At 40.2% G+C, this 22042-nt stretch overlaps 1 protein-coding gene across 5 annotated transcripts in view; it reads left to right on the top strand.

The window, feature by feature from the left end:
- Positions 1 to 25: 25 nt before the first annotated feature.
- CADM3 (cell adhesion molecule 3) overlaps positions 26 to 22042 on the top strand; it is a 649892-nt gene continuing 627875 nt past the window's right edge. The window contains exon 1 of one of the 5 annotated variants that reach the window (XM_089656994.1): positions 26 to 501. In XM_089656994.1, coding sequence (XP_089513120.1) covers positions 429 to 501 — 73 coding nt within the window. In that variant the 5' untranslated portion in view covers positions 26 to 428. The remainder of the gene's footprint in view (positions 502 to 22042) is intronic. The other 4 variants (XM_089656998.1, XM_089656997.1, XM_089656996.1 and 1 more) reach the window with 4 other exon arrangements.

Here is a 22042-nt window from a genome sequence, read left to right as displayed (position 1 = left end):
CGCACCACCAATCCCCACCTAGAGGGGGGCAGGAGGCAGATCGGAGGAGAGTCGTGTACCATCTGCCAGCCTTTCCCGGAGCCCGCATCCACCGCTCCCCCCGCTCTCATGGTCCAGTCCTGCTCCCCTATTTAATTCCCTCTACTGCTGCATCATATCTGCTCTGTCACTAGTTCAGCAGTGTCCTGATAGGGGAGAGCCCCGATCTCCTCCGATCGCCTCCGATCTCCTCCTCCCTGGAATTATCGCCATCACTACACCTCTTCCCATCTGTATTCCTCTATCTCTCTGAATGCAGTGTGTGTCCTCCCCGGGGACAACCTGGCCGATCCCCCCGTCTGATCAGCACTGAGATCCGACTCTCATCACCGCCGAGGATCGTACCGGGACTATTGTCTGCACAGCCCGACCACCGACCGACCACCGACATGTACCTACCTGCCCCCCTCCTCCTCCTGGCTCTCATCGGATTATCGGGGGCCAATGTGTCCAACTATGACCGTGAGTCCGATCTACATCATCATCATCATTCCTGGGGGGATCGTCACTGGCATCAGATCTGCTCTATATACTGCATATGGGGGGGGGGGGGGAGTATATAGAATACAATATATGTGTATACAGGGGGTATAGAGTACATTATATGTGTATACAGGGGGTATAGAGTACATTATATGTGTATACGGGGGGTATAGAGTACATTATATGTGTATACAGGGGGTATAGAGTACATTATATGTGTATACGGGGGGTATAGAGTACATTATATGTGTATACGGGGGGTATAGAGTACATTATATGTGTATACGGGGGTATAGAATACATTATATGTGTATACAGGGGGTATAGAATACATTATATGTGTATACGGGGGGTATAGAGTACATTATATGTGTATACGGGGGGGTATAGAATACATTATATGTGTATATGGAGGTATAGAGTACATTATATGTGTATACAGGGGGTATAGAGTACATTATATGTGTATATGGAGGTATAGAATACATTATATGTGTATATGGAGGTATAGAATACATTATATGTGTATACAGGGAGTATAGCGTACATTATATGTGTATACAGGGGGTTTAGAATACATTATATGTGTATACGGGGGTATAGAGTACATTATATGTGTATATGGGGGGTATAGAATACAATATATGTGTATACGGGGGGTATAGAGTACATTATATGTGTATACAGGGGGTATAGAATACAATATATGTGTATACAGGGGGTATAGAATACATTATATGTGTATACAGGGGGTATAGAATACATCACAGACATGTAGAACACAGTATATGTATATACAGGGGTATACAATACAATATATGTGTCTATAGAGGAGGCCAATACAATACAGGGGGTATACAATACACTATATGTGTATACAGGGGGTATAGAATACATCACAGACATGTAGAACACAGTATATGTATATACAGGGGTATACAATACAATATATGTGTCTATAGAGGGGGCCAATACAATACAGGGGGTATACAATACACTATATGTGTATACAGGGGGTATATGTTACAATATATGTATATATAGAGGTATACAATACAATAGATGTGTATACAGGGGGTATAGAATACATTATATGTGTATACAGGGGGTATAGAATACATTATATGTGTATACAGGGGGTGTAGAATACATTATATGTGTATACAGGGGGTATAGAATACATTATATGTGTATACATGGGGTATAGATTACAATATATGTGTATACAGGGGGTATAGAACACATCACAGGCATAGAGAACACATTATATGTATATACAGGGGTATAATGTATATACAGGGTTATACAATACAATGTATGTGTCTATAGGGGGTGTACAATACAATACAGGGGGAATATATTACAATATATGTATATAGAAGTAGAGAATACAATATGTGTATATAGGAGGTATATATTACAAATATGTATATAGAAGGGGAATAGAATACAGTATATGTATATATGGCTATAAAATACAGTATATGTATATATAAATGTATAGAATACAATATATGTATATATGGGGTATAGAATATAATGCATGTATTTATGGCTATAGAATACAATATATGTGTGTGTATATATATCTATATATGTATATATGGGGTATAGAATACAGTATATATACGGGTAAAGATTTAAATATAGGCGGTGTACAGTACAGTATATGTGCATCTATAGGGGTATAGAATACTGTATATCTATATATGGCTATAAAATACAGTATATGTATACATAAAAGTTTAGAATACAATATATGTGTGTATATATAGCGGTATAGGGGGCATAGAAGACAATATATGTGTTTTATAAGGGTATAGAATACAGAATACAATATAAGGAGTATAGTACACAGTATAGGGGTATAGAATACAGCATATGTATAGGGTGTATATAACACTGTGTGTGTGTATATATAATACAGTTTGGGGATATAGAATATACTGTGTGTATGTGTGTGTGTGTGTATATATATATATATATACATACACACATAGTATATATCTAGTGTGTATATACACTTATAGAGGAATCTAAAGACGTGGCAATGTATATACTCTACATGTGATGTTAAAAGCACTAAAATATATACGTATGCACTGTCATCCTATGTGTGTGTATATATATATTGTGTATACACACACATATACTGTATGTCTTCTAAACAGCCCATCGGTGAGCATGCACGCAGTGTATCTGTGTCGTACCTCTATAGGATTTGCAGCCACAAGTCATCCTAAGGGCTCATTTCCACCGTCACGCATACATTACCGTGCGTTGTGTTGACATACAATTTTGGCCAAGTTGTGTTTGTGGCAGAAGTGTAGATGCGGGTGAGTGCAGGAATAATGCAGCAGCAGGATGCTCTGTAGCCCCCCATGTGTTGGTGTGATCAGGTCCTATGAAGACAATGGGATTGTCATGTCTGTTCATTTTGCCTGTGCTGGACAATGAGGGGAATGCAGGGCGATGGATGTAGTGGAGCCCTGACCTCTGTATGAGCATAGGGCATGTAGGGCTATGGTGGTATGGTTGCAGGGCAGGCTAGGGTTACCCAGCTGTCGCAGTTTACGGGTCAGCGATTGCTGGGGTTGGTAGCAGTGTTGGGGGGGTATGGTGCTATTGATAAGCAGTACAGCATTGTGAAGGGTCGGTGTGAGATGTTTTGGTTTGGATGTATGGAGGGGGGGATGGAGGTGCTGTAGCAGACCTCTTAATGTATGCAAACACACCCTCTTCTGGTATACAGACCAAACTGCCACCTGTACTTTGCAGAGAGACCGTAATGAAGCGTTGATACAGCAGCTCTGGTAGCATCCTAGTGGAATGTTAATGTTGGTTAACCCTTGGATCCACTGCAGGATGAAGCTTGTTAGCAATGGTGGAACTACAGATCTCAGCATGCCAAAGCATGTTGTTGTTTTTTTTCTAGTCCTGCTGCCCTTTTTACCCATCACATGACCAGCCTTTGATCTTTTTCCTTAAAGTCCGCTGACATATGTAGTTTCACTATAGTAGGTGAGGAGATCACCTAAAACTTGGTCATCTTTTCATAACATGCCAGACAGGTGGAAATGTCTTCTTCTGCAGCCTTGATAATGTTTACAGGTTATGCTGGGATTTGCAGTTCCACTCTAGATGCTGAGGAATTAAACGTTTTCACCAAACCCTGCCTGGTTATGCTGCCATTTGTGGTTCCACCCCAACCGTTTGTTCCACCTCAACTAACGAACCATCTAGTTGAGCCCTGACTTGTTTCAGTAAGAGGTTCTGGGTTTTGTAGTCGCACTGAAGGCCGAAGGTTAATGACGTTTATCTTGTTCATTTGTAAACCACCCCTTCCATTAGGTCCCGAGCGTTAACCCTTGGACCATCTGCTGCAAGGAACTCTTAACAAGCCAGCTGAACTAATTCGCCCTTGCGTTTCCTTTCTGTGGCTCTTTTTCTCCCTTTGGTGGAAGACAAACCGATTTCTGTTTGTGCCTGTAATTTATGGAAAAGGGAAAAAGACAGGGGATTGGGAGTCTCACCACTCTGCAGTAGGCACGGACATAGAAAATATTTGAAATGCTCTGTGTGGGACTTGTGCCAGGATAATTAGCGGGCCAGATTAACAGAAAGTCTATTGTCAACATTCATTTTTTTCTGTGCATGGTGGGAGCGCTTGTGTTCCTAATGCCACATTCCATCGGACGGATGGTGGGAGATCCTTTATTTTTCAGCTTGGTAATGGGGGCAGCTTGTACGGAAGAGAGAGATATGGAGAAGGTTTATTAAAAGGATGTTTAAAAAGAGCTATTTGCCAAGTTCTGTAAGCCATAATAACCGAGCACATGTTACCTTTCACTGATCGGAATACAATACACTGATAGGACCTGAGCAGAACAATTTCAGTGCCTATATTTGTATATCAGTCCGGACAAGGAGGCACGATTGATGATTGGTTGCTGTGGGTTATTGCAGGTTCTGCATTGTGCTTTGCCTTAATAGTAAAATGTTTTTAGACAAACAGACCTCATCCTTGAAGTTACATTAAACTCTAGCTTTAGAAAAAAAATTATATTCAAGTATGTATTCTTAACAAAAATAAGTCCCTTCTATTACTCTCAGCCTCCTCCAAATCCCCTTTTCTCCCTGCTGTGATCTGACTTCCTGTTAGAAGGTGGCTACGTTCATTCTCCATGGTCCCACTCTATGTAGGAAAGTAGCCACCCTCTCTTCCTCACGCCTGAGGATGACTATGGATTTGTGGTGTTCATATAGTAGTACAATTAATATGTAAAATGCTAGTGAGGGGGCAAGAAAGGTTTGGAAGCTCATGAAGGATGTTAGGTGCCAAAAAAACAGAAACAATTTCATGAAAAATAGGTGACAAAGCCATTATGTAGTGAATGTGTATGGGTTATTTTTAAAGAATATTGTTTAGTGTCACTTTAAACTTTTTGTAGGAAAATGTTGTTTTTTATTGACAAATAGAATAATAAAATATTTTGTTGAGTGTTCGTATTTATTTAGCTAAAACAAACGTGAACATATTCATACGTCATCTAAAGGGACTGATGTATGTAAATAAGTTACAAGAAAAGTGAAACTGTCCATAGCAGATTTTGTGTTCCTTTTCTCCAGTTGAGGCTAGATCAGCCTTTCTCAACCGTTTTACCCCAGAGGAACCCTTGAAATAATTTTCAAGTTTAGGGAAACCCCAGGTAAAACATTTAATTAAGGATCGTTGGAAAAATGCACATTAAATTGGTGGTCAGTTGGGAGTCTTCCTACACTGGTGGTCAGTGGGGAGAATGTCTCCCTACATAGGTGGTCAGTGGATAAAATGTCTCCCTACATTGGTGGTCAGTGGATAGAATGTCTTCCTACATTGGTGGTCAGTGGATAGAATGTCTCCCTACATTGGTGATCAGTGGGTAGAATGCCTCCTTACATTGGTGGTCAGTGGGTAGAATGTCTCCCTACATTGGTGGTCAGTGGGTAGAATGTCTCCCTACATTGGTGGTCAGTGGGTAGAATGTCTCCCTACATTGGTGGTCAGTGGGTAGAATGTCTCCCTACATTGGTGGTCAGTGGGTAGAATGTCTTTCTACATTGGTGGTCAGTGGGTAGAATGTATTCCTACATTTGTGCTCAGTGAATAGAATGTATCCCTATGTTGGAGCGCAGTGAAAAAAATGCCTCCTACATTAGAGGTCAGTTGGTAGGCCGTCTCTCCCTACATTGGCAGTCAGTGGAAAGAATGCTTCTTACATTGGTGGTCAGTGGGAAGAATGTCTCTTTACGTTTGTGGCCAGTGGGAGGAATACCACCCTATACAATGGTGATAAGAATGACACCCTTACAGACAGCCGGTGGCATGACATCAATGGCCTTTTTAGCTATTTCAGGTAGCATTGGCCACAAAACATAAGATGGGAGGTGAAGGTTTTATATTTTGTACAGTATATATAAGTGCAATGTTTTGGGGTGTTTAAGATCACAATGGAACTGTGATCCAACCTATGCGAGAAGCCCTCACATCAGTATTAGAGTAGCATGACCTAGGCTGAGTTAGGAGCCTCGATCCTGAAGACTAATTTATCTAAAGGATGGGGTGTTTTGCCACAATGAATTGTGGTGCATTTCAGAAGCTGCTTGGTTTTAAAGGAGCTCTGTTGTTATTGAACGTCTTGATCTCACATAACTTCATTGTTGCATCGTCATTGTTGTGATAGATTTTGACAGAAGTAGGAGATATCTGTCAGGTGTATTCTGGTTGGGAATTTACTGTCATGACATTCTACATGAACCACATTCTATCAAGTCCTGAGGGGCATACGTGATATATATCCTATAACGGTAGTATCTTGAAAACCCTTATTATAAGGTTTTTAGTGCACTTACAGTAATCATTTGATGTGTGTAGGTCTTAAAAGATAAAGTCACCTAAAACTGATATTTCAGTTTTAGAGTAGAGGCCATGGGTTGAAAGAGCCTCTAACTGCTTGATTTTCTCTGGGACTGTTATCCCATGGTATTTCATGTAACATACAATGGAAAATTCAAACATGTGACCTTTTCATTATTGCTATTGCAGGTGGGTGATGCTGGGAACCCAGTACTGACATCTTATTTTGAGTCAGTTCAGATGTTCCTGAGAATATCTCTAACGTACGGATGAATAGATTTACCTTTATCTACTCAAAAATGTAACAGTTTAGGTGGCCTATATCTTAATTTTTCTGCTGTTTTGATGGATCTACAAAATGTTCATTCTTTAACTTTTTTAAAAAAAAATTTAATTCAAGAAATAAATATTTTAAAATGTACAAATGGCAATGGGGTAGGCAAAGGAAGAATCTTACAGTGAAGAAGAATGGCAGTTCACAATAAGTGCAGTACCATAATAATCATATAAATGGATCAATGGTGGTATAGAGTTCTCCCACCAGGGGAGATCCTAGGACCAAATAGGAACCATTGTCCAGACCAGGTAGTAACATTCAGTTCATATGAGGAGTACACCATGTTGAGATAGGACCACAAGAGTATGCACAATACTTTAAGAAAAAGTAACCCCAACAAGGATGGTGGAGCCAAGTCCCTAATATGCAGCATAGGTTGGGGTAGGAGAAGCTTTGAAACAAACAATAGAGATAGTTTACAAGGGGCCAGTGTGGAGTGGGGAGGCGGGATAAAGTGGGTGACCCGCATTAGACGGAGGGAAAAAATCAGGAACATGTCCAATCAAAATATGCTTGTATAGGTAGAAATCAAACGAAACTCCATATAAAAGAGGTAGACAGCTGAGAAATCACAGAGCATGAGGGAGAAGAGCTAGTCATTATTCGTCTGTAATCTTCCATGTAGGAGAAGTGCAACCAGTAGAACCATTTTTTATGAAATTTTTGAGTTGCCCCTTTAAGAGTACTGGTTAGGTCCTCCATTTGTTTAATGTTGTCTCTGCTCTGGAACCATTGTCCCATTTAACTTTGGACATAAAATTGATAGGGTGTGGAATTGTTTTTATATTAATTTCCTTCCCCAGCCATATTACAATATATATTATTTCTTTCCACATATATGGAGTAGATTCTGCAAATACTGTATTGAGGGGCGAGAGCTTTTCACCAAATGATGACCACACACACAAGTTCTGTCATTTCTCTCTTTTTAACCCCCCACTGCCTTTTTTATTTTTTTCAACATTATATTTTAAGGCACGCACTGTAAATCATTTTATGAGGTCAGACCCTTTTTATACTGAAGACCATTGGTCCAATTATGTTGTTCCTATGAAAGAAAATGAGGCTCGAGTGATGGGCTGAGAATAATATTTCAATGAATTTGTGAAGACAGTCTTATCTCGTATTCCATGTGCTGTGGTAATGGACTATATTTTAATTAGGGATTATGAAAGTTTCATTACAACCAAGTATTTATTTTTTATTATATTTAAGAAAATGATGTTTTTTAAGTATACAGCCAACATTGATATTATTCCCTGCCTGCAATGGTGTTGACCGTACCACATGCTTACACACTATATTGAGCAAATCTTAATTTATTAAGATTTTTCTGGATTAAAGGAACACAAGCAAAATTTATGTGAACGTTGTGAGAAATGTCGAACTCGAAGCCAGAATCCCTGCTGCGAAAGGCCACCATAATACCCTCTAATGCTGGGGGCTTATGGCTTAAGTACCACCCAGGCCCATAATAGTTTAAATGGCTCTATGGTCAGCAGTTAAAATATTATTATTATTATTATATTTTAATGAATACACAGTTTAGACTATAACGGGTTTCTTATATATATATAAAGAATATTTAAGTTTGTACTGACATCATTACGGTTTCTAAATGTACCAGTTGCTCACCCTTCCTAGATTGTTGTGCACCTTGGCAATGGTGACACCTCAAGCCTCCATATTGTACGCCTGTCTGGTTCTCGCTGAACCCTGTTTGAAATCTCTCCCGTGTACCAGGAACTATTGAGATACGTAATTTACTGTGGCCGCAGAATTCGGAATTCAGAGCTGTCAGCTATAAGGACATGCTTCCAAACAGACAACCTAGTAATCAACTCCGTGTTCCTAGAGGAATGGAAGCTTGTGATAACCTGATGAGCGCTGAGACATTTCTCAAATCACCGATACATTGGAAATAAATGAACGGACAGCATGGCCATGTAGCTGTTTATACATTTGCTTTTTTTTTTTTTTCCATGAGGCTGGAATTGATGGAATTCTGTCTCCCTTTTCTCGGTGCAGGTTGTCATTGGTTTTGGCAGGGTGAACCATGCTTTACATATATAGAGGTACTTTGCACCGGAGACTCACTTTTTTGAGGCTACAGTTATTTTCCTTGAGGGTTTTAACTGTACCTTCAGGCAACATACCTATTTTAAATGTATACTGGCTTTTAATTAATTGATTTAAGAGGTTCTGGAGGAAACTATCACATGATTTCCTCTTACAAAATGGGGTCATTCTTTGATTTGCGTCTCTCAGTTTAACTGCTATTGGAAAGTCAATGGCTGAGCCATGTTTGAGTTCTGATCTGAGAGAGAAATTGCTACTATAAATACATATTTAATTCTAAGTTTCTATGGCAGCACATCCAAAACAATAATAAGCTGTCAGTCTCGGCACGGCTGAGACTTTACATAGTCATCTGCCATTAAAATTAATGAGCTGAGGACAGGAAATTTTAGAATGAAGTGTAAGGGCCAATTTGTATACTGAGCCAGATTAGTTTGCTTAGAGTTGCAGCACATACATGCTGAAATGTTGTCCGCAGGGTCTAGATCAGTCTTTCTCAATCTTTTCAACACAGAGGAACCCTTGAAATAACTTTCCAGTCTCAGGGAACCAATGTTAAAAATGATTATATCTACAACTCATGACACATTAGTGTGATGGTCATTGGTAAGAATGCTCCTTACACTTATGGTGATTGAGAAGAATTACCCCCTTACAGATAGCTTAGAAGATCAGTGGTGTCTATAGGAACTTATCTTAGAGGCAGAAATTGCTCATTGCTGAAGGAACCCTAGCAACCTTTGGAGGAACGCTTGGGTTCTATGGAGCTCTAGCTGAGAAACCCTTGTCTAGCTGGCATCTAATGATCTTGGCCCATTCAGATATATCGCTTTCTTCTTGTGAGATTGTTTAAGTGTTGGGCATGTTGTGTATGAGCCCTAAAGAATCTAAATATTTTCTAAAGATGGTTTTACATATGTCCTAGTTACAAAACATTTTGTGTACTGTCCTGCTAATGGCCTTTGCTAATGGCGATTGGTCACGTAATAAGTATTGATATAGATCGGTGTTCTCCAAACTGCTGCTTGGGGACCTTTGCTTGCTTTTATCCTTGGGGCACTATTTCAGCTACTGATAACAATGGGGCATAATTCCCCCCACTGCTACCAATGAAGGGACACAATTTCTCCCAATGACACAAATGATGGGGCACAATTCCTCCCAATGACACCATTGATGGGGCACAATTCCTGCCAATTACACCAAAGATGGGGCCTTGTTTTTTCCCATTAACATCAGGACCTTTTCTACTCCCAGTGGCCACAGTCCAGCCCCCTAAAGACTGAAGGACAGTAAACTGGCCCTTTGTTTAGAAAGTTTGGAAACCCCTGATATAGATCAATGCTGAGCAGCAACCCCTGGCAAACTACTTTTCCTTAGAACAGGATTTCTCAACTAGAGTTCCTCCAAAGGTTGCTATGGGGTTCCTTAAGCAATGAGCAGTTTCTGCTGGTCAGATACATTCCCACTGACACCATTGATCTAAGGAGGTTAATTCTTCCCAATGACCACGAGTGTAAGGAGCATTCTCCCCACTGACCGTCACACTAATGTATCATAAGTGTAGATATAGTAATTTTTAGCAGGGGTTCCCTGAGACCAGAAAGTTATTTCAAGGGTTACTCTGTATTGAAAAGGTTCAGAAAGGCTGCCTTAGAGGCTAAAAAAAACAAATAAATAAATACGATTGGTTACTATAAATGACTTCATTGTATAGTGTCCGTATGGCCGAAACCACTGGTCATATCACTGCTGTCACTGTTCCAATGCAATGTATTAAATGGAAGCCTGCCCTAGGAAAAATATGTAGACCACCATTGACCTTTTCTTCCAAAAATACTAATTGCTGGTTATTATACTAATATACTTAACTTTTTTTCTGAGTCTCTCAGAAAGTATTAAAGACCTGGAGCAAAAGACATTTGACTGTCTTCCAACTATATGCTAAAATGCTTTACCCTAGTCTATGACAACCTGCATTTTCGGAAGGCTACCCGCCATGGCAGCCCCCATATTTTACTCAAGACAGATGTACCTTAAATTAAACTTCACATTTGTACTGTTTGACTTCCTCCAGCATTTACATAAGAAGTCTGCTGTTCTGTAAATGACTTTTTTCGTTCGACTAACTGGAAGCCCAATACATTGCAGTTCTGTAAATAGTACATATTGGTTACGAAAGGTATAATTAAAGGCAATTTAGGGTGATTAATGTTAGTTTATTTACAATGTAATTGATTTAGAGGTCACAGCAAGGGCATGCCCTTAGAGGGTTGTAATAATGCACACAAAACTTGGTGTACGCACGTACAAGCAATCAATATGTGCCCAATGAAAAATAAGTTCCGCTTTTAATGGAACAACTGTCTAGCTAAAGAATTTTTGGAGAAAAAAATGAAAGCGTCCCGAATTCAAATTGGTTTGCCTTGGCACATTTAAAAACCAAACTCATATTGTAAAAACACAGTAGACATATAGGGGTAGAATTATTAAAAATGTTTACATAATTTTCACCCAAGAGTCACACATTTTTCTAGCTGGATACAAGTGGAAAATGGATGAATTCTAGGTGAAATGTGTGTCAATCTAGTGTGAAAGCATTTATAAATAGACCTGATAGTGTGTTAAAGTTACACAACAACAGTCATTTGAATGGCAGAATGTGTTGCGCAAAACATGGAAACCTCTATAAACACTACAGGGGATAGATTCTCTTCACTATAAAGCCATGCACAAATTGGTACACTATGCATGCTCTTCCCAAGTTGCCAAAACAAAATTGCGCATGATTCCGTTTAAGTACAATGGGCACTTTGATTGCTCATAGATGTACAACGACCAAGGCCGGATTTCTGCATAGTCAGCGTAGGCCATGACCTAGGCGGAAGGATTGCCAGGATCATTCTGACGAGAGCATAATGCATTCCCATATATAATGAAGGGATTCAGACTATGGCCCTGCCTGACGATGCAGTCTGGTTGCAACCGCTTTCTTGCTGCCTCTGCCCAGTTTGAGTGAATACATGGTACAATATTCCACCAACAAAAATACACAGTTTGCCATACCCTTTTAGTCATTATTTCTAGGTGTACCAACCTAGGATGGGTGGGCTGTCTATTCAAGCTTTTGCCTTCCCAACCTCAACGTGTTTGGGGTAAGAGGCAGGCAACACAAGGCCTTGGGCAGTGGTTCCCAACTTGAGGTCCTCCAGTACCCCCAAAAGGCCATGCGGGCTTAGCTGCTCGCTAAATTTGCATATCAATATCATCTATTTGTCTGCACAGTTTGGAAAAGAGGGAATGCACTAAAAACTGCTGGTGCAGTGGATTATGTTGGTACCACTCTTCGGACACATACATTGGATACATCACTTTAAGTAATGTTTTATTTCTAATAAGGAGAATGCATGTTGCATTGTGGTAAACAATCGCTGAATCGTGTACACAGTAAGGTGCTTAGCTTGCATTTTTGTTAAGTGCTGTCTAGGGTTAACATATGTAACAATTACATGCTGGAGTGTTCACCCTCATTAAACATTTATGACTCATATTTGGGCTATTAGGGCCTAAGTAAAGGTTAGATCTCAGAATTCCGTTTCTTGGTATAGATTGCATAGCTTTGTCATCCATCTCAATTTTCAGCCAGGAAAAGTAGCTGCGGTATAAGAATTAGCAGTAAAACCAAACTTTAGGATGGTTTCACGGAGTTCAAGAGGCACTGGTACTTAGCCCATGTGGGGCATAGATGTCAACTGTTCCAGATTTGCTGGGACTGTCAAATATCTGTCCCGATGATGCTGTGTCTAGAGATGATAGCATCACCCTTGTTTGAGTTATTGAGCATGTGCAGTAGCTAAAAAAAATGGTATTAGCTGAGATGACTGTGGTTATGAGTGGACAGGTACTGTATAATTAGGGAAGGGATTGTCCTGGAAAAGGGTGTTCTTTGGGCAAGTCCACCCAGGAAGTGGTTGTAATCTGAGAGGTAGGCATTGTCAAGTGTGGGCCGTGGGCAAAGATGACAGTGTCCTGGGGACTGGTGCAAAGATGTTGTTAAGTGTGGTAGGGCAAAATGACATTGTATGTGTCAGCATTCCCCTGCCTGTAACAAACTCCTTGTAACATCTCCTTTTAAGTAAATTCCTAATACATTGCTTCCACTTGTCCCTCAGGCATAGGGGCCTGTGTCTCTTTTGGAACCAATTGGAAGATATGAATCCAGCACACCAAGGATCTCCAAAATAACGTCCAAATGGTTGATTAAAATACTTATACACAACATAAAGTAGCAACAATTTGGAGACATGCAGAACCCCCTTCTTCAGGCATTTGACAAGTCACATGCCTGAAGAAGGGCTTGTGTGGCTCTGATATTTTGCAGTGATGGGAGCATTTAAATAAACCGTTTGGATCCTATTTTAGAGATCCTTGGCATGCTGGAGACATATCTTCTAATCTGTGCGGTTTTTTGGTTCCCAACCATTGGTCACTGCAGCACCCATTTACTTTGCTGCCATTTCCAGGAACATGTACGTTGGGAATATCTCTCTGGTCTTTTGGACCCAATGGCCATGATTAAGTCCTGAATGGCCAAACCGCATTGGCTTCTAATGGCTGTATTCCACTTTGTTTATTAAAGGACAACCTCTAGCTGACATTTACCAATATTCTGGATTCCACTAGAAGTTTGTATATTGTGTGAGGTTCCTAGAGACCATTCAGCCAGAGTATTGGGTATTGAGCCATGGAGTTGTTGAGATATCCCAGCAGTGGTTGTAGTTCTGCTCTGTTTGTCTCGCTTTTAGAACCATCCCTTCCTCCTTTAGTTGTCTACCTTTTTTGGTCTAGTGTAGACCTGTTATCTGACCTCTACATTATTGCATATGATATTTTAATAGTTCTGTATAAAGAAAAATAATAGTGAAAAAAGGTACATAAGGATTTATCCATGCTGCTTTTGTGTATTCTTTGTGGCTTGTGTAACTGGAGGCATGGTAGGGTGACCACTTTGCCTACATACTTTGTGCTAAGAGGTGTCGTCCTTCGTCATCGCAGAAAGTTGGGAGAGATGCCAATATGAATCAGTTGATTAAACATGAATTATCAAAACAAAATAATCCCTTTTCGGGATAACGTTGCTTACATGTGTGAAGCAGGCCCAAGAACATCTTTTGAAAGGCCACATTTCATAAAGTGTATCGTTAAACAAATATACGCTGATACTAAATTTGGCGGAGATAAACGGTCTACATACACAAGAACTATGACCAAGTTTATTCCAAGCAAACATTCTCATCGTCTGACTACAAATCATGTAGTGTTTATACAGTAAACATTATTTTATGAGCAACAGGAAGCACATTTTTGGTCCTTTCTTCCTTCATAAACCCACTTGGCACAACACGCTAAGTTTGTAGATATAATAGTTACTTTAGTTTCTAAGTATTAACAGTATTATGGTCCATTATAAAATTTAATCGTTTAGTTCACATATAGAAGGATAAAATATATTTGTTTCAGATTTAAAGTATAACCAAAGGCAATTTTTTTTTTTTCTAGTTTTGGACAGAATGAAGAGGGATTAGAACACCTATCAGGTTTTTACTGCTGTCTGTGTCCCCGTAAGTGAATACCATATGGACCGCGCATAAAAAGTGCAAAATATGAATATCTTTGTGACAATATATGGAAACCAATATTGATACTGATATTAATAATTCAGTCCCAATAAGTAAAAACAAAGTGCTAAAAATCTTGATTGTGAACTCCGTGTACAATAGCAGGTGCTCCACTGTGCTCAGACTGGTGCCTATCTCTAGGATGGTCGTTTGTGCTTTTGGGTTCATTTTTTCATTACACAAGCAACATGGCTGAATACACCAGGTGCCAGGTTATGGGCACCTATTTTGTGAGTTCAATACTTAGTTATGTCCCTACTATTAAAGTAAAAGCGGTTTTACACTATGGGGTGTCTATTTCGTTTTTTTTATACATGCTGAGTACTCGCTTATTTTACCTGTGGAGAGGGAGAGAGTTGGAATTGATACAGCACTTTTGGAGGAACAATCGGTTACCATTAGCAACACTGCATACTGGGATAGTCCTAAAAATGCAAACGACCATCCCAGAGATAGGTGGTCAAGGGATGACGGTGAATGTCAGTCCATGTAGAGCACCTGTTATTGTACACGGAGTTCACAATCAAGAATTTTAGCACTTTGCACTTTGTTTTTACTTACTGGGACTGAATTATTAATATCAGTATTGTTTTCCATATATTGTCACAAAGATATTCATATTTTGCACTTTTTATGCGCGGTCCGTATGGTATTCACTTATGATGTTGTGTGTATTAGTTCACAATTAAGATTGCTGCAAATGGTTATTTGTTACCATTGACTATACCCATAAGCGCAGTAGAACTTTTTTCATTTCTCAAATATGTCCCCATAAGGGTAATTCACTTTCTCGGTTCGTCATGTTTACAGTTATCACCAAAAGAGAAAGTAAGACCTCCTTCACATGGATGGACCAATGAAGTCCGCCTGTCAGTTTTTCATTCTCCTCTATGGAGCAACGGGTGTAAATGGACATTTATCCATTTACACGCACCTACATCCAACCTGATCTGCTAAAAACCGACAGATCTGGGATCTGTTCCCCTTCTATCTTGTGTAGCAGATTGGATGGCAGTTGGGCGTAAATGGACAGGCAGTGTATTTAAATCCGACTGCCCATAGAGGAGAGCGGGCTGTGTTTATGTCCGCTCTGAATAAGTGGTAAGCGAGCTCAGCAGGAATCATAGGACAGATCCCCTAGTGAGCAAGCGGAGTCCACCCCACAGGAACATCTCAAATTTTGGGCTGTCTTCAGAACAGGAATACAGGGGAAATCTTCCAATGGGGATACAAGTTCTGGTGTCAACCAGAGATTCCCTTTCTTTTAAATGGATTTCATTCACGTCCTGTTATGGTTATGGGACAGGAAGTTAAGGTAAAGTTCTCCAGTGGTTATAACCATCTCATACTCTATCCAAAATAAAAAAAAATGTTTTGCCTTTAGTTCTGCTTTGACATGAAATATAATTTAATATTATATGATATGTATGTGATTGGATTCGGATGATAGAAGTAAAAGCTGGGTCTGATGGATCTACCAGAAACTGATTACTGTATATTCCCTCAAAGAAGCAAATCTGTGGTTGAACTACAGTATAGGTGGACCCTGTTCTGGTCCTAAGCTGCTACCTCTCTGATAACGACAAAAGGAGTGCTTACCAGATGATTAATTCTTGAATGTGTACTTAGGAGGGCCTGCCACCAAAATTCACCTCGCTTGAAGGACTTTTAATGGTCAAAAGAATCAAATACAGGCCACTTGTTTGGGTGGGGAAAGCCTCCCCTTTCTTCAGGGCTTGCAGAGTTGGTGTTATTAAAATCATGCTACCCTTCGTGTCGTTGAGTGGCGTTAGTCTTCATCAAGCCTCAGCACAGGTGCCCTTGTGCATTCTGTCGAGATTTTAGTTACATCGAGCCCTAAAAAGGAGGATTCCCCGCCAAGACACTGCATTTGGTGCTTTTAACCATTAAATGTTCCCATCAAGTGAGATGAACGTTTTGTACCAGGCGCTCCTCAGTACACATCCAAGAATTCTTTTATATACAACACGGGAGCGAAGGAAAGTTGGAGAAAAAAGGTTCGGCATAGCCACCAGTGAATTGCTTGCTCTCATGTGGAGAAAATTTAATGTAGGAATTAAATTGAAAGGGGCCAATTTTTATGCATCAGGTCTGTAGCTCAACTGCCTTGCAGTTTTTTGTTATACTGCCACTTCCCATGCTTGCCGTATTGAAAAGGGTTAATTAGGGTAATGAACGGACAGATAAATATGCAGAATTTACACACACCATAGCTCAGACAAATTCTGTTATCAGAGGCATTTTATTACCGCTCTTCTTTCTCAATTTGATTTATACAGTCGGTAAGCATGTCGTAAAAATTTACACATGTAATAAGCGCCATCCATCTCTTGGATGCAGTAATTAGCCAAAGTTCCCGAACTACGGAGGAGCGCAGAATTCGGATTGTCACCTCTGACTACTCTACTGACAACCCCGTTAAAAGATATGAAAGGGAAAAATTGTACATGAAAGCCAGAAGAGGTGGAGTAAAAAAAAAAAGGATAGCGTCTACATACGTGTTACAAATCGGTAAATTCATTTTACGCAGGTCAATGGGTAATGCAGAAGAATTTATCTTGTGTTTCTCGGCAAATGCATCCTTTGCTAAATTGTTGCGGGCGGTAACGCATTGCTATTTGTTCCTGCTGTTTACGGTAAATGTGATTACTTCAGCTCTATTTTAATATTTGTATTAATTATTCAGGGCGGCATTGCAGATATAAGTCGAATTGTTTGTCTTGACCTGAAAACACGAGTGCTGCATTGTGCGTCAGGGCTTAACAATTCTCTGAGGAGCAAGGAGGGATTCTGGGAGTAACTTTGTGGTAGAGTAGGCCATCTTTGGCTCTGTATGACTGGTATATGTCCCAGAGTGCTTTGCAATTGGTGATTTGCTAAATCAGAGGGGGGCATGCCTTTATCTTTTAAAGTTGGTTTTCTGTTGATTTGCCTGCTTTCTGAGTTAAAGAACAATTATGGTCTAATTAAAGAGCCTTAAAGGGTTACTAAACCCTGGACCCGGCATTTACTATATCTGGTCTCCCACAGTACACACAACATGGAAATGCAATTATTTTAGTAAATATAAACTACTAAATACCTTTTCTCATCAGCAGTATATAGCAGTCTTGTGATTTCTATCAGTGTCCAGCTGAACACTGGTTAATCTTGTAGGAGACATTTTCATTCTCCTCTAACAATCCTATGAGGCTGCATAACCCCTGACCTTCTGTTTGGACAATGCTGATTTGTCCTGTGCTGATCACATGCACCCTCCCAAAGAAATATAAAAACTCTTTAGCAATACACATCAAACTGAGCATGTGTAGAATGACTCCAAGAGCACTGTACTATTAGCAGTTGGACTGGGGACAATAGAAGGGGAGGATCAGAGAAGACAGGATCAAACAGCCTTTTTACAAAATGCAGAGGATTAACCCCTTAGGTTCCACAGTGAGTATAACAAGCATGCTTCTGCTGCATATACGGACTGATTTTACTGTTGTGGGTTTAGTAACACTTTAAAGCAGGGGTCTCCAAACTATGGCCTCCAGCTGTGAAAGTACTACATGTACCCTTCACCCTTCAGGTGTTGAGGAACTGCAAGTCCCATGAGGCCTTGCAAGGCTCTGACAGCCACAGGGAAGACTCCCAAAGGCAGAAGCATGATGGGACATGTCCCATCATGCTTTTGCCTCTGGGAGTCTTTCCTGTGGCTGTCAGAATCTTGCAAGGCCTCATGGGACTTGCAGTTCCTCAACACCTGAAGGGCCATAGTTTGGAGACCCCTGCTTTAAAGTATTAAACCCTAAAAAAACCTATTCAAGTCTCTTATAAAAAAGGCAAAAATAAAAATGAATGGATGAGTTCACAATTAGATGTAAAAAATAAATGTTCCCTCCTGGTCTAATTTTTCTATGAGTACCTTCTGATGTACACAATGCTGTAAGCTGCTCAGCAAGTCAACGATTGTGTTTTCATAGAAAGTTGAGTGCATAGACTTCCTGCTTAGCTTTCTGCATGCACCCCGCAACCCTATAGGCTAAAATAAATTTACAACCAACGCGCGTACAGGGGGTATGGGTCAAGTTGCAGAGGAGAGCTTAGTGCTCAAAATAATATTAAACCTGGGTTTAACAATTTAAAAAAATCTGTAAAAAATAATTTGAAATTAACATTATAGATACCTATTCAGTGCTCCATGAACAGTTTCCACTGGTATCATGCCAGGGAGCCACCTGGAGCAAAAGGCTGAGTCAGCTACTTTATCCAACTCCAGGAAAAAAAAAACTTTTCCCATTCAGAAAGGCAATGCATGCACTTCACAGGTCAACTGCTCGTTTTGTCTAAGGGTGAAGAGAAAGCTTATACTCCCCTGATCCTTCACTCCACCAGTAAACAGCGCTCCCCCATTGACCAGCAGTGGACTGTTCCTGCTCTGTGGAACAGACACAGTCCTGGTCTGCTGTCAGCTTTATGGCGTCAGGAACAGTCCACAACTCAAGACTGCTGGAGCACAGGGGTGCTGCACCGGTCCTGTGTCGGGAGGATCGGAGGGTTAGGTAAGTATGTCTCATATTTTCAATCCCCTAGACAAAAATGAGCAGTTAACCTGTGTAATGCAGACCCAGCCCCAGTGCATGGGAAAATATATATTTTTTGCCCCGAGATAGGCTTTAAGGCTACATTCATGCTTAAACTTCTTCAGGCATTTTTGAAGCTCTTTTTAATGTGCCTTTGTACACGCATTTTTGAGCATAGTCAGGCTTGGATGTTTCTGTTTTAGCCAATTTTTATTGACTAAAACAGGTCCAATCCTGACTATGCTCGATAGATAGTTTCTAGAAAAAGGAGAGGAAAGAAATAGCGATACGCGTTTTTGGCCATTTTTAGGTGCTCCCATTGAAGTCAATAGGGATCAAAAATACTAGATTCTGCCCCAAAAAAGCTCATGTACCATTGAACAGGAACCAATGACTATAATGGGAATTTTGAGTGTTTGGGGAATACAGTTCAAATCTCTCAGGTGTCAACTGGACCTAATTTGTCGGGATGTTGCCCCAGGGAGTTAGAGCAAAATAGCAGCCCCCTCCATCCCCCCAGTACCTTTTGAATTGCATTGATAAGGATTTCAATAAATATAGGTAAACTGCTTTATTTACATTGCCTTTGCTGGCATGATCAGCATCACAAACCTACTGCCTAAAAGCCCAACCTGCCTTTTACAGCAAGAGGCAAGTATACAGCTTTGATATACAAGAGTGCGGACCTGAAAACATTTTTGAACTTAAAGTCCAATTCACAAAAATGAAGATAAATAGAATAAGCCCTTCTTCACCGGAACCTGGGAGGAGACAGAGCGTGTGATGCCAGCACATACCTGAACGTAGCAGCCATCTTGTTGGTTAGAAACTTCCCATTCATTACATGGTGACATGCTGTTTTATATCTTGATTGATGTACGTTCATTACTATGCTCTGAGGCAATAAATTCTAATTATCCTACTACACTATGAGGATTCTTTTTCCGATTTGTATGGGGTTGTCCTCTATGAGGATAATTCCTTTGTAGGTTCATCTTATAGTCCACTCTCTGATGTGCAAGTTTGGAACCAAAGAGCATCCAGGTTCATCTTATAGTCCACTCTTTGATGTGAAAGCTTGGAACCAAAGAGCGTCCAGGTCTGCGGCTTGCCTTTTGGAATTTACATCCGCAACTGGGGGTCAATATGATCTGGTAAGAGGCAGAGTGGTGAGGGTGGACCTTTCTCTATCTTCTCTCTGATGTGCAAGTTTGGAACCAAAGAGCATCCAGGTTCATCTTATAGTCCACTCTTTGATGTGAAAGCTTGGAACCAAAGAGCGTCCAGGTCTGCGGCTTGCCTTTTGGAATTTACATCTGCAACTGGGGGTCAATATGATCTGGTAAGAGTCAGAGTGTTTGGTGAGGGTGGACCTTTCTCTATCTTCTCCTGGCTATGTTTGAGACATTGAAAGTAACATTGAGGTTCCAGTGAAGAGGGGCTTATTTTATATATCTTAATTTTTGTGGATTGGACTTTTTAAGTTTAAAAATGTTTTGAAGCGCCGCACTTTTGTATATCATTTATGCGTATTGTTGCCTGCAATGCTGTGGTGGCTGCTCATGTAGATTGAATATTTATTCTTTCAATTTTTTCAATAACTTTATATAGCGCGGAATTGTAAAGATCTTCTTTGAAGTATACAGCTTTGACCGATTGTGCTATCCTCCTGATCTACTTTAAGAGCATTAATATTGTAGATGGGGTCCCTGGAAACCCACCAGGTCTTTGGCATCTGCAAAAGCCATCTTGTGGATGATTCAGCTCTTTGTTAGCTGAGTGTTTTCTATCCATCATGATCTGGATCCATCGTTGGGTCTCCTCCCAGTTAATAAGAGAATAACAAAAGCATCTCATAGAGCATTATGTAAAATTGCCAGACGTTTTTACCTAGCTTCTCTCATTACGATATATTTTGGTTCTTTTGAGCTTTTATCGCTAAGAAGAAGCTGACATTAGTGTGGTACTGGAATTAATGACTTCTCATCTCACTAAGATTAAATGTTTATGCTTGCTGAGTGTTTTCACTGTCCTCTCGTAACACATCTATATAATACATTCCATGGGGAGAGCCATTGTTGTTCGGATATCACACCTGGCATTCCCGCTGCGTCTTGAGACAATATACGCAGGCGGTTGCAACAACTAAAACATGTAATAAAATAGTATAGATCGGGTATAACATCTGATTTTTACTCACTACTATGGCAGTGGCTGTACAGTTCTCCTGCAGTCACTGGTGGCAGCCATTTTGTATGCTGCTTTCTGGTTCAGCGACCTATTCTTTGCTAATTCTAGTGGCTCCTAATGAAATTAGAAGCTGCATTCTTTGAAATATTGATCGAGCTCATAAAAAGACAGCATCTGCTTAGCAAGAGATGACTGCAGAGGGATAAATCCTATTAGTTCAACTATAGCCTTCAGAGATCCAGTGAAAAGTTGATCATTAGAATATGTGATAAATACAGCACAATAGTTTTAAATCCTAACACCAGGCCAAAGAGGAAGAGTTAAAATAAGGAAAGAGACAAAAGAGAGTTGAAATTACCACAGGTTTTTGTTTGTGTTTGTGACTCCCTATGGGGAGATTTCCCGTCTCTATTGTTGCTGTGATGCCTGTGCAGGAGATTTGGGAGCAGTTGTCACTAGGTGCCCACCATCATTGGTGTCTCCCAGTTACTTTGAAAAAGTTAGGCCAAACAGGATTTCTACCACTTGGCTTATTATTGGCTTATGTCATCAACATAAGAAAACCAGAATTATGGAGTCTCATCCAACAATTTTATTAACCGTAATACTCACAATGTTGTGTACATCATCTCTTGTTCAGAGTATAGAATGTAGTATGATGACTGTATAGGTAGACTTCTTTGGATCAGAGTTGAAGAGAAAGAAGGTTCTTCTAAGTGTAGTACATCCACATGTAATCCACATCCACCTTCGT

Source organism: Staurois parvus, unplaced genomic scaffold (genome assembly GCF_062004578.1).
Source record: "Staurois parvus isolate SC_StPar_1 unplaced genomic scaffold, SC_StPar_1.0 ptg000955l, whole genome shotgun sequence".
NCBI classification, from domain to species: Eukaryota; Metazoa; Chordata; class Amphibia; order Anura; family Ranidae; genus Staurois; species Staurois parvus.
This window is presented reverse-complemented; position numbering and strand designations above follow the sequence as displayed.